Here is a 14,883-nt window from a genome sequence, read left to right on the forward strand (position 1 = left end):
GCTCTTTTCTTAAAGTCTCTCACCATGTTCTGCAAAAAGCACACACAACAGAAGCACATGATATGTTAGAAAATGGAAAAAATAATAACACCAAAAAATATCAGTGTCAATATCTGGAAACTCCAATCAGCATCCTTCCCCCCCTCTACAACCTTGGCACCTTTACACAACGTTCCCTATCAGGCATGGTCAAAGGTGGCTGACCTCTCAAGCAACCCCCCACCCAAACACAATGGCCTTGCTCCAGAATTTAAAAAAAACCGGATTTTCCGTCTGCAGCCTCCTGAGAAAAACGGAAATTCCGTCCTAGATGTAAGAGTTGCACCCATGTTCTTCTCTCGCATTCGTGGGCTGTGACTGTCATATACACTTTTTGGTACAAGTGGGCTTCATGAATGGATGTTTTTTTCTCCACTATGTAGGTCGTAATTACTCGAATTTCCCACATGAAAAGTTGTTTGCGTCAGCTTCTTGAAACGCATTTAAAAAATGTTGACAGCCCGGGAACGTTGCATTCACCTATACTTGAAGTTAAACCTGACGTACATCAAGGCACAGTTTGTACACTAGGACTCGTACGAGTAAAAAACAAATGATGGTAGATTTATTTCTGCAAAAAAACAACCTCTCTTTTGATGTATGCTTCCTCGCTGACATCATCCAGCTGATCATCCAGATGGTGAAACCCACAGAAGGTAGCCAGCTCTGGACTTTCTGCTATCCGCCATGCCCACACCTCAGCACACAGTGCCTCCACATCTGTGCTAGCTGATTCTGCCATTGCTTGCTAGACCTGCTCGAAACACATGAATTCTATAAACATCGGAAAAGCAATCATGCAAACATGTTTCTGAAATTTTAAGCTGAACATATTTTTCTGTTTTAAAGTAAATGAAACCCTTCTTTCGTTGAGCTTGCATGATACTGATAGTGCGTGTGTCTGATTGTTTGTGTTTGTGTGTGTATGTGTTTGTGTGTGTATGTGTGTGTGTGTGTGTATGTGTGTTCAACCCAAAGGTAGCTAGAATTTTATATTTACATCATTACTAATTCAATACGACAAACCATAATCACAAAAAGTCAAATAAAAAAAACGGTCTAAAGAAAGAGTACAAAGGAGAGAGATCCATGTGTCCGCAATGGAGATTCGAATGTTACAACTGAAGACCGGCACATTTGCCTTTGGCGCATTCCGGGTATTATTCAACTTTGACGTTCAATCCATTGCCGCATTTACACCGAAGGTATTATTGAGTAAATATTCACTTCATCTAAATTACTAGTGTTGTATGCTTACCCAATTTCTGCCTTCAAAAACACAAAAGATCGTGCAGAAACGAAACCGCACAGTGTCTTCGAAACCGGAAGTAGTAACATTGAATCTCAGCTTACTTCCCCTGAACAATCACGGCGAATAAAATGCTCGTCTGCGCCGACAACCTCTCCCCCCCCCCCCCCCCCCCCCCCCCCCACCTACCCACCCCCCCCCCCCCCCCCACCCCCTCTCTCTCTCTCTCTCTCTCTTCTCTCTCTCTCTCTCTCTCTCTCTCTCTCTCTCTCCCTCTCTCTCTCTCTCTCTCAACTCTACCTGTCCCAAGATAGGCCAAATGGTTCTAAGAGGACGTTAAAACTAATTATCATCATCATCTCTCTCTCTCGGTGCACCCCCTCTCTCTCTCTCTCTGTTTCCGTTTCTTTCTCTCTCTCTCTCTCTCTCTCTCTCTCTCTCTCTCTCTCTCTCTATCTCTCTCTCTCTCAATTTTTTTCCCTAGTCATAGCTGTAGTAAAATAGTTTAGTCCCTCTTTAGGGCGAGGGCCATATGCAAAAAAGCATATCTATGCTTATTCTTGTCACCCTCGAAAAATACAGATTTGTCATTGTCATTGTCAATTCCCAGACTGGTTTCTTTTCGAAATAATCCGAGTTTGTGCTTGTCCAAAAGTATTTTCATTACGCATTTATTATTTATTTGTTTTTTGTATGCCGGACCGAATGCTTGTTTGTTCGGTTTTTGTTGTTTTTTTGTGGTGATTTTTGTTTGTTTGTTTGTTTGTTTGTGCGTTTGCTTTTTTTTAACATTGATATAACGTATAATCATTAAATAAGTTCCTCTCATGGGCGAGGACTGGCCGGAAAAAAGCACCTGTTAGCTTATGCCATTACCCTCGTTAATAAATAATGTGTCACGTCTTGTCTTGTCTCTCTCTTTCTCTGTCTCTGTCTCTGTCTGTCTGTCTGAATACACGCATGCAGAAAAAAATACAAGAACTGGGTAGCTCCGTGCTCAGTGTATGGCAGCTCGCTTTCCCCAGTGAGAAAGCAGCCCGAATTTATATGAATCTTATCCTTATCTTATCCTTAACCTTATCCTTATCAGTCTCTCTCTCTCTCTCTCTCTCTCTCTCTCTCTCTCTCTCTCTCTCTCAGTCTCTCTCTCTCTCTCTCTCTCTCTCTCTCTCTCTCTCTCTCTCTCTCTCTCTCTCTCTCTCTCTCTCTCTCTCTCTCTCTCTCTCTCTCTAAGATCTCATTAATTGGACGGAATATAACCACATGAGTCTTCACCCCCAAAAGACCAAATACATGTTGATTACAACAAGGCAAAAAAGACAAAACATCAAGAATAAACCTCATTCCTTATTAATTGGCAACGATGCAATAGCGGAAGTAGGAGATCACAAAGTTTGGGGAGTAAATATCGATAATAATTTATCTTGGACCCATCATGTTAGATCGTTGTGTAAAACCATGTCGAGGAAAATATATTTGTTGAACAGAATAAAACACTTTCTTGATCCACACTCAAGGTTATTATTTTATAATGCATACATACAAACCATCACGGATTATTGTTCGACCATCTGGGACTCAGCGAGTGCAAATATTTTAAAACCACTGTATAGTCTACACAGACGAGCACTAAAATCAGTTCTATTAAAACAATCCAGTCTTGGTTTCGACGATTATAAAAAAACTTAAGATTTTGCCCTTAAAAGAAAGATTTAAATCAAATAAAGGCGTGCTCCTTCACAAAATACTTTCCGGCCATGCACCGAGTGCTTTTATTACAAAATTTAAAGCCAAACCAAGCCGAAAATTCAACGTCTCCATTCCGCGGATAGATCTCTTTAAATCAAGTTTAGCTTATTCTGGCAGCGTTTTGTGGAATTCTCTCACGGAATCAGTTCGAGTCCCAACAAGTCTCAATACTTTCAAAAAACACCTCTCATTACATTTAATGTCAAATTACGAAAAGTCACAGTGATGGAAGACTTCGTTCTGATTATTTTCATATTGATCATATCTGTCCATAAAGCATCAGTGTTTCATAACGCAAGAATGTATGTATAGCCTACAACGTGTATAGTCATGTGAATAGTTTTTCTGCCTTTTTTTATTTTTATTTTTATTTTAAGATTAGAATAGTCCCTCTCTGGGCGAGGGCTGGTTGAAAAGAAGCTCGTTTATATTGCTTATGCCACAACCCTCGTAAAATAAAATTTGATTTGATTTGATTTGATTTGAACGTCCTGAGGCAATGTACCAGCACGGATTCTTTTAGGAGCGCAAATATGCATCCCATTTAATTAAATTAGTAAGCACATCATTCTTCTGATCAGTATGTTGCCTTTGGATACTGTTGCTTATTTTCTTATTATCATTTATTTTAGACACATTTTGTATGATTTTTTTCAATGTCCTTTGTTTTGCTGAGCTATTGCATTGTTGCAAAATATGATGCTGAATTTGCTTTTATATTGCTCTTAATTGCTTTGCACCTAGTCTTGAAAACATCATTTTGAATTACAATGGTTCAATATAATGTGCTTTATGTATGTAGGCTAACCGAGTGCCGAAACCGGCAGTGGCGTGCGTGTGTGTGTGCCAGTTTGTGTTCCCACGGTGTGCGTGTGTGTATGTCAGTTCAGTGTGTGCGAGTCATGTGTGTGTGTGTGTGTGTGTGTGTGTGAGTCGTGTACGTGTGTGTGTGTGTGTGTGAGTCGCCGTGTACCGGCGTGTTTGTGTCACGTCAGTATGTGTGTGTGTGTGTGTGTGTGTGTGTGCCGGTGTGTGTGTGTGTGTGTGTGACGGTGTGCCGGTGTGCCGGTGTGTGTGTGTGTGTGTGTGTCAGTGTGTGTGTGTGTGTGTGTGTATGTGTGTGTGTGTGTGTGTGTCGATGTGTGTGTCGGTGTGACGGTGTCGGTGTGTGTGTCAGAGAGAGACTGGACGGAGAGAGAGAGACTGAGAGAGAGAGAGAGAGAGAGAGAGAGAGAGACAGAGACAGAGACAGAGAGGGAGAGACTGAGAGAGACAGAGACAGAGACAGAGACAGAGAGAGAATTAAGAATTATTTTTTGGGACAGTGAAAAATACATCTCCTTTTCATGCTTTTGGTTGTATTGTGGATCTTTGATTTCTTTCCGACAACAATGATACCATGAACCGTGTACCTCGATTAATACTCTTCTTTTCTCTTGGTTAGTACCGAGGAAGGTATACATCATCTTTACGTTTGCTCAGTACTGACGGAGCGACATATCCTTCGGGAATCACCTTCACTCGGAAATTAGATATCACCGTCATAGATCACAAGTAGATCATAATACGTAGATAATATACCTCTGCATAGGTTCTATACCTTTTGTTACCAACATGACCTTACCTTGACCTCACTCTTACCAAAGCCGGTACCATTCGTAGTAGTCTATCAATACGGTCTCATAACTTACACTTACGGCATTGCAGGAGTCTGCCTCATACAAAATGAATACTTGTCGGTGCCTGTGCCACGAACCTTCATTGCTAAAAGATCAAAGTAAAACGTACACAGGCCTGCGCGACCGAACTATGAGTCATATACTCAGGGAAAACCCGTGACATTGGACAGCTAAGCCGCCGCGCCGTCCAAGCCGCCATGCACGCAGTCTTTTCCTGATGCAACGGCCAACGCAGGTCTAGGGAACATTCTCGTGTTTGTGACCTGCGTAGCTACCTATTCTTAGTAATACTGGTTAGAACCAGTTAGATGGAAGTGACTCACTCGACACATGATACTTTTCATAATGCTATTTCGGAGGCCACGCAGTTTCCGCCTGTTGACAAAACCCGGCCCACGCAGTTATTTATGAAGCTACGCAGTATTTTCCGTCTTACGAATTGTCACGCGCAGCTCGTCATTTCACATTCTTATTATGTTCTTGTTGTCTCTTTATCAGTACTATTCCTGCGTAGCCCCGGCAGACTGACGAACATCCAAACAAATTAAGTCGGCTTTATAATAGGAACGTTTAGAATGATTCAGACAAAACGAAACAAACTGACACGGCACATTTGTGTGTTTGTTTGTTTGTTTGCTTAACGCCCAGCCGACCACGGAGAGCCATATCAGGGCGGTGTTGCTTTGACATATAACGTGCGCCACACTCAAGACAGAAGTCGCAATGCAGGCTTCATGTCTCACCCAGCCTGTCACATCAGTTATTCTGACACCTTTCTTTATTTTTATTTGGTGTTTAACGTCGTTTTCAACCACGAACTATATCGCGACGGGTTCTGACACCGGACCAACCAGTCCTAGCACTAACCCCATAATGCCAGCGGAGCAGCCGCTAGATTGCCAATTTTTAAAGTCTTAGGTATGACCCGGCCGCGACGGGGCAGTTCGAACCCACGACATCCCGATCACGGGGCGGACGCCTTAGCCTACAACTAGGCCAACCGTGCCGGTGTCACTCAAGACTGAAATGTTGTTTCCTGGTAAAATTAAGAAGGGAAATTATTTATGGACGAAAAGCATGTCAGTTTCTTGCATGTGAAAAAAAATTGGTGGTGAAATGTAATAGATTTCACCCCCAAAATCGATTTATTCGAAAACGTGTACCGAGTGGTTACGTCCCTTGAGTAAGAAGGGAAACATTTTAGGATGAATCAAATTTCTAAGTTAAATAACAAAAATTGGTTGGACAAATTTGGCCCCATGAATGTAAGGTACACAAGGTCGCTCATCAGTACTATCGAAGGGTGGTTTTTTGTTCAGTGTAGAGTTTATACTAGATCAACGAGGCCGAGAATCGAAATATCACCACGGCGAAGGATGAAAACGTCACACCGGAGGCACATTTGTTAAATTTGATATAAAACTAATTGTTCCATAAACTAAATAACCTTCCATCTTCCCGGCTGTAATCTACACTGACACACACACACACACACACCGACACACTGCGGTGTACAGCACCTGCTCTCTCTCTCTCTCTCTCTCTCTCTCTCTCTCTCTCAGTCATTAGTTACTGAGCTGGACTGAGCTTTTTTCAAAACATGTGACATTGTCAACGGTGTGTGTGTGTGTGTGTGTGTGCCAGTGTGTGTATGTGTGTGTGTGTGTGCCAGTGTGTGTGCGTGTGTGCGCGGCGCGCGCGCGCGCGTGTCAGTCAGCCTGTGTGTGTGTGTGTGTGTGTGTGTTTTAGTCTGTGTCTGAGTCTCCCAGGTAGCATGCTAACGTTAAATTAACGTTAATTTAACGTTTAATGCTAACCGTAAACCAAAATCTAACCATGCAAACGTTAAATTAACGTTAAATTAACGTTACTATGCTATCAGGGCTGTGTCTGTGACAATGTCGGTGTTGTCGGTCCGAAAACTGAGAAGGAAGACTGAAAAAAATAGGTTTTTGACAAGGGATGATCAGTTAATTTATGTGCATGGGTATCGTTATTATACGTAACTTCATTGTTCCGGCTAGACAATCGAAAAAAAAGCTGAGAAAAGAAAAACAAGCAAACAAACAAACAAACAAACAAACAAACAATTAGACAAACTCAGTGCCTAAAAACAAAACAAAAAAACTGTACAAATCGGGAAAGGCAAAAAAAACGCAAAATGACTTGATGAAAGTGATTTAAGATGCTGCATCATCAAAACTCGGTTCCATAGCTTCTGGCTTGTTCGCGAAGCCGAAAGTTCTGCCACACTCGCCTGTGTTGACAAATTACTATCATAATTATAACCTTTCACCCCACCCGGACCAATCTGATTGGTTGCTAGACTCGCGGAAGAGGTATTATTTTCATTTTGTTACTAATAATAGCATCCTTGTCATCCCACGTGACCGTGATCCAACGCATTTTGGCTTGGCCTTTCCTCCATGACACAAGGAGTTAGAGCTGCGCCATAAAGGTGACGACGACATTTAGAACGCCGCCATAGCGAGTTGTGTACTATATTAGCAGCCTTTTTCGACAGAGAAGGACATTCCGAGCCTGAGCTTCACTAGAGCTACACTTGTCTCTGCATAAAACTCGATCTTCAACAATTCACAACTAAGCTGCGTTATCGTCTGCTGGTCTTGCAACCAAAACAACAACAACTGCATAAGAATCGAAGACCAAACATCTGTCAACATGGTTCTGAACGTCAAGGCATTTCTCGAGAAAAACGGCGACGCGAAAGGGGAGATTCGTCGCTTCCAGGTACCCTCGGGCACATCTGAGCTGTATCGGGTGCTGGTCAAGAAAGTGTGCGACATTTTTTCGCTGCCCGAAAATGGGTTTCGTCTGCAATGGCAAGGTCAGCCGCATAGACTTTTAGATCGATGACTCTCTCTCTCTCTCTCTCTCTCTCTCTCTCTCTCTCTCTCTCTCTCTCTCTCTCTCTCTCTCCCTCTCCCTCTCTCTCTCTGCCTATGTAAACATGAACTGACTGAACTACATCGCAGTGGGAATTTATAATTATAGATGATTTGTAAATTTACCATCACAGGACTGTAAATGATTTGTACATGTATGTCTGTATGTTTGTTTGGCCTGTCCCTACCCGGGCTCCCAGATTGTTGAAAAAGTGAGAGTGAACTAAGCTTACATGTATTCCCTTTTCAGTTATAAATGTATTTTTTTTATACCAGGATTCATAAGTAGATCCTAATTTAAATTAAAATAGGAAGAAAAAAATACCAAAACCCCTGCGAAAGTAGAGCTTTATTTGTGAAACTGTCACTTATGACCATTCAGTATTAAACATGTTACAGTAAACTGTAAATGAGCAGTGAGGAATGATCAATATAAGGAAGATTTTCACCTTTGCACTGCAATTAAGATCCATAAGAATAAGATGATTTTATTTTTTTCAAGTACATTTAATTTAGAGATTACACCAGAATCACTCCAAGTTTATATGATCCGTTAAACAATAATAATTATTATTCAAAAATCAATGTTTCAATCTATTTCATCCTTGCAAGTTTAGGGCACTCAACCAGCTTCCATTCTCACTCAGAGGGGCAGATCTGTCATTTCAAATTTTAATGTGTCACTGACTGAAGACTGACAACAGCATGAATTTATGAATTATGTCTACAGAATAAATGTGTTCGCAGTTAAGAGAGTTTGACAAGTACTGAAGTATGGTACACATGTTTTATCCCATTGAGTCCACTTTGTTACAGGAAGATAATTGATAGGTAACTGACAGAATGAAGGAAAAAGAATAACTGTTCATCATGCTCATGTGAATCATGCACAGGAAGTAGTCTTAGTTTCTATGTTATTTATTTCCTCCCAATTCGTATTTTATTTCCTCCATCCCCCCCCCCCTTTTTTTTTTATTTTAATGATTTGCTTCTTATGAATTCAAACAACCCAAGCACATATATATATATATATAACTCATAGACCAGTAAACAGAGTTTTTATTGAAAAAATAAATCATGCCATGAAATTGTTTTTTTGTTTTTAGATTCTGATGGCGACTTTGTGACCTTCTCCTCTACCCCTGAGCTGATGGAAGCCGTCAAGTCTTCTCCTGACGGTGTGCTGCGTCTTTTTGTCAAGCCAACTGGGGACCAAACCAAGGACTCGTCCTCTGCCGGTGGTCAGGGAGCTACTGGTAAGACAAACTCTTTAGTCAAGTTGTTATTATTGTTGTCATCTTTGACATCATCATTCGTGCTGTTGAGCACTTATGTATGATGGATTGAGGATGGATGTGGATCTGGAGAAGTGTGTGTGTGTGCTTGAGTGTTTTTGTTATATTTAGTCAAGTTTTGACTAAATATTTTAACATCGAGGGGGAATCGAAACGAGGGTCGTGGTGTATGTGCGTATGTGTGTGCGTGCGTGTGTGTGTGTGTGTGTGTAGAGCGATTCAGACTAAACTACTGGACCGATCTTTATGAAATTTGACATGAGAGTTCCTGGGTATGAAATCCCCGAACGTTTTTTTCATTTTTTTGATAAATGTCTTTGATGACGTCATATCCGGCTTTTCGTGAAAGTTGAGGCGGCACTGTCACGCCCTCATTTTTCAACCAAATTGGTTCAAATTTTGGTCAAGTAATCTTCGACGAAGCCCGGGGTTCGGTATTGCATTTCAGCTTGGTGGCTTAAAAATTAATTAATGACTTTGGTCATTAAAAATCTGAAAATTTAAAAAATAAATAAAAATTTATAAAACGATCCAAATTTACGTTTATCTTATTCTCCATCATTTGCTGATTCCAAAAACATATAAATATGTTATATTCGGATTAAAAACAAGCTCTGAAAATTAAATATATAACAATTATTATCAAAATTAAATTGTCCAAATCAATTTAAAAACACTTTCATCTTATTCCTTGTCGGTTCCTGATTCCAAAAACATATAGATATGATATGTTTGGATTAAAAACACGCTCAGAAAGTTAAAACAAAGAGAGGTACAGAAAAGCGTGCTATCCTTCTTAGCGCAACTACTACCCCGCTCTTCTTGTCAATTTCACTGCCTTTGCCATGAGCGGTGGACTGACGATGCTACGAGTATACGGTCTTGCTGAACAATGGCAGCTACTTGACTAAATATTGTATTTTCGCCTTACGCGACTTGTTTTGTTTCTTGTGTGCTGTTTTTGTTTGTTTGTTTTCTTATGTGAAAAGGAGAACATGTTTTTGATTGTGAGCAAGATGGGTTTATGAACATTTGTACAATTGTAGTGTCTGAGTAGAGGGTTGTACAAGAAGGTTTTGTTATGACATGTGTTGGTGTACAAACTGGGGCTTGCAGTAAAGAGTGACTAACATAGACCTAATCATGGCGATTGTTAGCCTTATGTGTTCTTGTGCAACTTTGTGTCAATCAGACCTAGGATGCCAAGATACTAGAACTAGAATGCTCAGCAGTAAATAACTTGACTGTCTGATCCTTCATTAGACAATTGTTTTCTTTGAAATTTGCACCAGTGTTCGGTATAAATACATCCTACCTTATTTTCCGTAAATAAACACAATGAAACTTTTTTTCTCTCTCTTGTGAATACATTCTTTTTTCTCCATTAGCAGGTAGTGCCACTGGAGAGAAACCCCAGGAGGAGAAAGTTCACCACCCAGGTGTTGTGTGTGATGGCTGTGAGTCAAGCATCTATGGACCTCGCTTCAAGTGCGTCATCTGCCCCGACTACGATCTCTGCCAGGCCTGCGAGCAGAAGGGCACCCACCCTGAGCATGACAAGTTCAAGATCACCCACCCTCAAATGGCTGGAGGTCAAGCGGTAAGTTGTTCTCTTCACTGATTGGATTGCTGTGGTGTTCTGCGCTGTTTAGCCCCTCTGGTGAGAGGACACCTCTAACGAAAGGACATCTTCTGATGTCCCTTTGTCTATTATCTTTTTCTAAAATATACCCGTCAAGGCCACCAGCATGATGGGAACACTTGATTGGTCCAAAGGGTGTCCTTTCATTATAGGTACCACTTTACAAAGATTGATGCTTTTACTGACTTTTGTTGTTGTTGATAGTTCAAGTGATTAAATGCTTATCTTTATTAAGTGGTGGCATAATGCCAGGCCTTGAAATTTTGCAATAGTATCGGTAATACTGCTACTTCCATGACAAAACCTGTTTCTTGAACGAAAATGACATATCTTTTTTGTCTTTGACCATTGCAGGGTTTCATGCCTCCCCACTTTCGCCGCTGGATGCACCGCTTCATGAAGAAGTGCCAAGCCAACAATGGACAGTGTCCAGCTGGTGCTGGAGCCAATGCCGCTGGTCAGCCCACTGAGGCAGAGTCCAGCACTGGTACCAGCGGAGCCCAGCAGCCAGACGGATGCCCCATGGGAAACGCTCAGGACGAGTACCTTAACCATATTGGCGAGAACATCTCTGCCTTTTTGGATCCTTTCGGTAGGTTTGTGTTTGAAGAGAGGATGTGTGTGTGTGTGCAGTGCATGTGTTTTAGATATGTGTGTCAGCGAGAGAGAGAGAAAGAGGGGGGATGGGGGTTCTGACAAATTACTGTTGAGCTGAATCTTTACACTGAGGTCAAACATGAAGTCAAACAAAAATGTCTGTATCTGATGGCTTCCACTTGAACAATCCCATGCCCCATTAATTAAAACCTGACGGTGCAAACCCTCTATGGGATCGTTCTATTCCCTATTTTAAGTAAAAATATAGTTTCCATCAGCATTAAAACCCTCAAGTAAGGACCTCAAAGTGAATAAAACATTTACATGAACATTTTCATCCCTTAATTTTAGGCATTGACGTAAGCTACGAAGTTCACCATGGCGACGAGAAGCCACAGAGAGGTCATTTCCGTGGCAACGGACGTGGAACTGGCAGATGCGGTGCTGGTGGACCTGGGATGTGGCAGTGGGGTATGTTCGGCAATCCCGGAGGGTGCACACGCATGCCAAAGCCCGGTTGCAACAAAGGAGAGAAACCTGCAGAAAAACCAGCAGAGAAACCAGCTGAGCAGGCTCCCAAGACACCAGCTGCCGAGGAGAAGGAGGTTGAGATTCCCGTGACCATGGAAGACGTCTCCTCTCAGCCCACTTCCCAGGAGCCACCTCGCAGCAAGGTAATAGTCGCGGAGAACTAGACTGCTTAGTTTGGAATAACATTAGAAGTTTTGCCTCTAGCATCAACTAGAAATTCTGTGAAGAAACGCAAAACGAAAGATGACAAAAGACACTAACTGACTTGGATACATGAGTATGTGTTTCATGTTGAAAACACTGTCCAAATGTAGAGCTTAGTAACAGTGTTTCCAGTTTAGTCTGTTGGAAAAAGCCATACACTTTTTTGCTACAATAAAAAAAAACGGACAGATCTTGGCATAATCAGTGAGATTCTTATTTTTTAACTGTTTTGGGAGAGTTTTCAAGATTAAGTCTATTGGGACAATATTTCTTTATATGCTGTTATTCAAACACCTGCTACAAGGCATTTCTAGTCCTAAGTTTCTCGTGCTTCCAAAAAGAATCTGAGCACAAAACTAATAGTTTTAGTCATATCTTATACGTTTTTGTATTATTCTTAACACTTATAACTTTGTTCTGCTACAGGAGGCATCCCCGGCTGGATCACATGAAGATGACTGGACGATGCTGAACGAGACTGCCACAGATGGACCAGAAGCTTCCGCCCCTGAAGGCGTTCCACTTGAAGGCCTTTATCCCAGTAAGTTTGTACAAGTTTTGGACTTCCACTACATTGCATTACACTACATCACAAATTCAGCTATATCATAAATTATCTATAATGTTGGAGCCCCCCCAAAATAGGACATATTTTTTCCTAGTTCTCAGACTTGAAAATGTACATCACGCTTGTTTCCCTCAGTGCCACTTGTCACACATTCCACATAAATTTACCAGCAAATACAATTGTGTCTGTGGAGCAGTGCAGTCAGTCAAATCTATCCTCAGTTACACACACAACGCATTTTGGTGTACAGTCTTGCAATCAATAATTCATCAATCAGCACACCAAACACACCCACAAGCTCAACCAGCTTATGAAATTGTCTCTTCTCTTTCAGATCTGAAGGTGGCCCAGGCAGTGGAGATGATGAAGGCCATGGGATTCAACGACGATGCTCAATGGCTGACAAGACTTCTCACAACCACAGACGGGGACATTTCCCAGGCTCTTGACACGCTGAAGCTTGGAGCTCAGCAAGCTGGTCGCCTTGCATAAACTTGATTTGACCTTCATTGGTTCCTGTATAAGCACTGCTTTGCTTGTCATTGTGATTTCGCTTCTTTTCGATGAGAAAAAGAAGAAATTCTGGAACAGACCTTTTTGTGCGACTTTGTGACCTCTGCGCTATCTGCGTAGGTTTGAGACCAATTGTATTTCTGTATTTCTTTTCTTTGCTAATGGTACTGTTTTTGTAGTTCTGAGAAAGAAGTGGGGTTTTTTGGACACGATTTCATTTGTTTTTGGTTTTTAACTGTTGATGATTTGATGTTGTGCTTAGATATCTTTGAATCTGAATGATTCATTAGCATGGCTTGGCAAATACTGATTTGTTTTCATCACAGTATGAAATACTTATAATCTTTCTTGTTTATAATTGTGAAAATGACAAATTTGATGTCTGTTAACTGCATCTTTTTTATTTTGAAAATGTTAATCTTTTATACTGATGATTTGCTGACTTTTGCATGTCAAAACAAAGTTTTAGAAGTTTACACTTTTTGTAAAAACCCAAAAGTAAATGTCTGAAAAATGTACTTTTAACCCAGATTGTTTACCCATGCTCATTTTAGACCAGACAATGTATTATTTGTAGACATAACTGACTTATTTTTTGCTTGTAATAAAACTGTTTATCACTTTTGGTGTGCATATAATTTATCCTTAATGTTAGGTTTTTATTTTAGTTGATTTCCTTTACATCGTTCATTTATATGTAAGGACTTCATTGTAACAAGATCAATGTGCTGTTATTGTAAACTTCTCATATTGTATCTGATTTTAAAAGCGGAACATAGTTGAACATGTATGTTTGGAGTACATAAGGGTAAAACTATGCCAAACATTTTTGCACGTTTCAGGAAATAATGTTAACAAAATATTTCAAGCATTAAATGTGATGCTTGGTGAGTGTATTATTTTTTATCTTTCTATTTTTTCGTTAAATAATGATTAAGTGGATGGAAATATTGATAGTTCTACATGAAATACCATGAGATTTGTTTTCTTCTAAGTGAGGTAATAGAATTGCACGGATGGTTGCATTTTATGCAAAACAGAGGGATTGTCAGTTGTATTGATTAATGAAGGTGGAATGCTGATCGTTGTTCAGAGTGCATTTTTTCATTGACATGTTGTTGTGGAAAAGATTGTAACAAAATCAATAAAGACTTGTCATAATTTAATCCCATTCTTCTTCTTCTTCCTGTGTGTATGAGTGTGTGTGTGGATGCGTAATTAACCAGGCTTTGTACAAATTGCATGCTGAAAGACACACGAACACACACAAAACACAACAAAACAATCATGGTATGCCAGAACCTGCCTCGAAACATGAGACACTTGAGACAAAACTAAAGCTGTACATATTTCTTCCTGAATGTTGTGATTCTGAAAGGCTAAGATTTTCTGTATCCATGCGAAGTTGTAGGACGATAAGTGAAAACAGCGTTTTGAGAAGGTGACACACCAAGAAAGGGATCTGACCATTGTCGGATGTTGTCTAAATACACAAAGAAATGCTCTTGCATCAAACATTACTTGGTTTTCTCAAACATGTCTAAATTAATAACGGTACAGCACAAAAAAAAGTGATGAAACTCAATTACATCACGTGCCGTCATTCCATACCATCCTGAAGAAATATTGATAAAAAAGTACCTAACCTGGTTACTGGTGTGTTTTCTTTTTATTAGAAACTCAATTATTCTTAATATTACAATAACGATTAAACAACATCTTAAAACACTTGAATGGAATACAACTTCTTCCTTCAATCTCACAAGTTGTAACCAAAATGTTATTCTATACTACGGCTCCTCCATTTAACGACCGAATTTCTATTACATTTTCAAAGTCGTTAGACAGTAGGAAAAGTGACCACCGTACATGTCATTTCAAAAATCTGTTAAGGGGACTGTTCTCCAAGCG

The 14,883-nt window shown here is 40.4% G+C and overlaps 1 protein-coding gene across 2 annotated transcripts; it reads left to right on the forward strand.

The window, feature by feature from the left end:
• The first annotated feature begins 7,116 nt into the window (after positions 1-7,116).
• Positions 7,117-14,138, forward strand: LOC138969079 (sequestosome-1-like). Of its 2 annotated transcripts, none has more exons than XM_070341785.1 (7): positions 7,117-7,564; positions 8,729-8,878; positions 10,309-10,517; positions 10,914-11,151; positions 11,508-11,830; positions 12,318-12,432; positions 12,794-14,138. In XM_070341785.1, exons 1-7 carry the CDS (start codon positions 7,399-7,401, stop codon positions 12,949-12,951), a joined length of 1,359 nt encoding a protein of 452 aa, XP_070197886.1. In that variant the 5' UTR covers positions 7,117-7,398; the 3' UTR covers positions 12,952-14,138. The 2 variants fall into 2 exon arrangements, with proteins under 2 accessions (XP_070197886.1, XP_070197885.1); XM_070341784.1 differs by having other exon boundaries at positions 7,118-7,564; positions 10,306-10,517.
• Positions 14,139-14,883: the final 745 nt, after the last annotated feature.

This window comes from Littorina saxatilis, linkage group LG6 (assembly GCF_037325665.1).
Source record: "Littorina saxatilis isolate snail1 linkage group LG6, US_GU_Lsax_2.0, whole genome shotgun sequence".
Lineage (NCBI taxonomy): Eukaryota > Metazoa > Mollusca > Gastropoda > Littorinimorpha > Littorinidae > Littorina > Littorina saxatilis.

Coding starts and splice junctions, on each gene's coding strand:
- LOC138969079 (XM_070341784.1), top strand. CDS start 7,399: ATGGTTCTGAACGTCAAGGCATTTCTCGAGAAAAACGGCGACGCGAAA. Junction 8,879..10,305: donor CGGTGGTCAGGGAGCTACTG/GTAAGACAAACT, acceptor TTTCTCCATTAG/CAGGTAGTGCCACTGGAGAG. Junction 11,152..11,507: donor TGCCTTTTTGGATCCTTTCG/GTAGGTTTGTGT, acceptor CCTTAATTTTAG/GCATTGACGTAAGCTACGAA.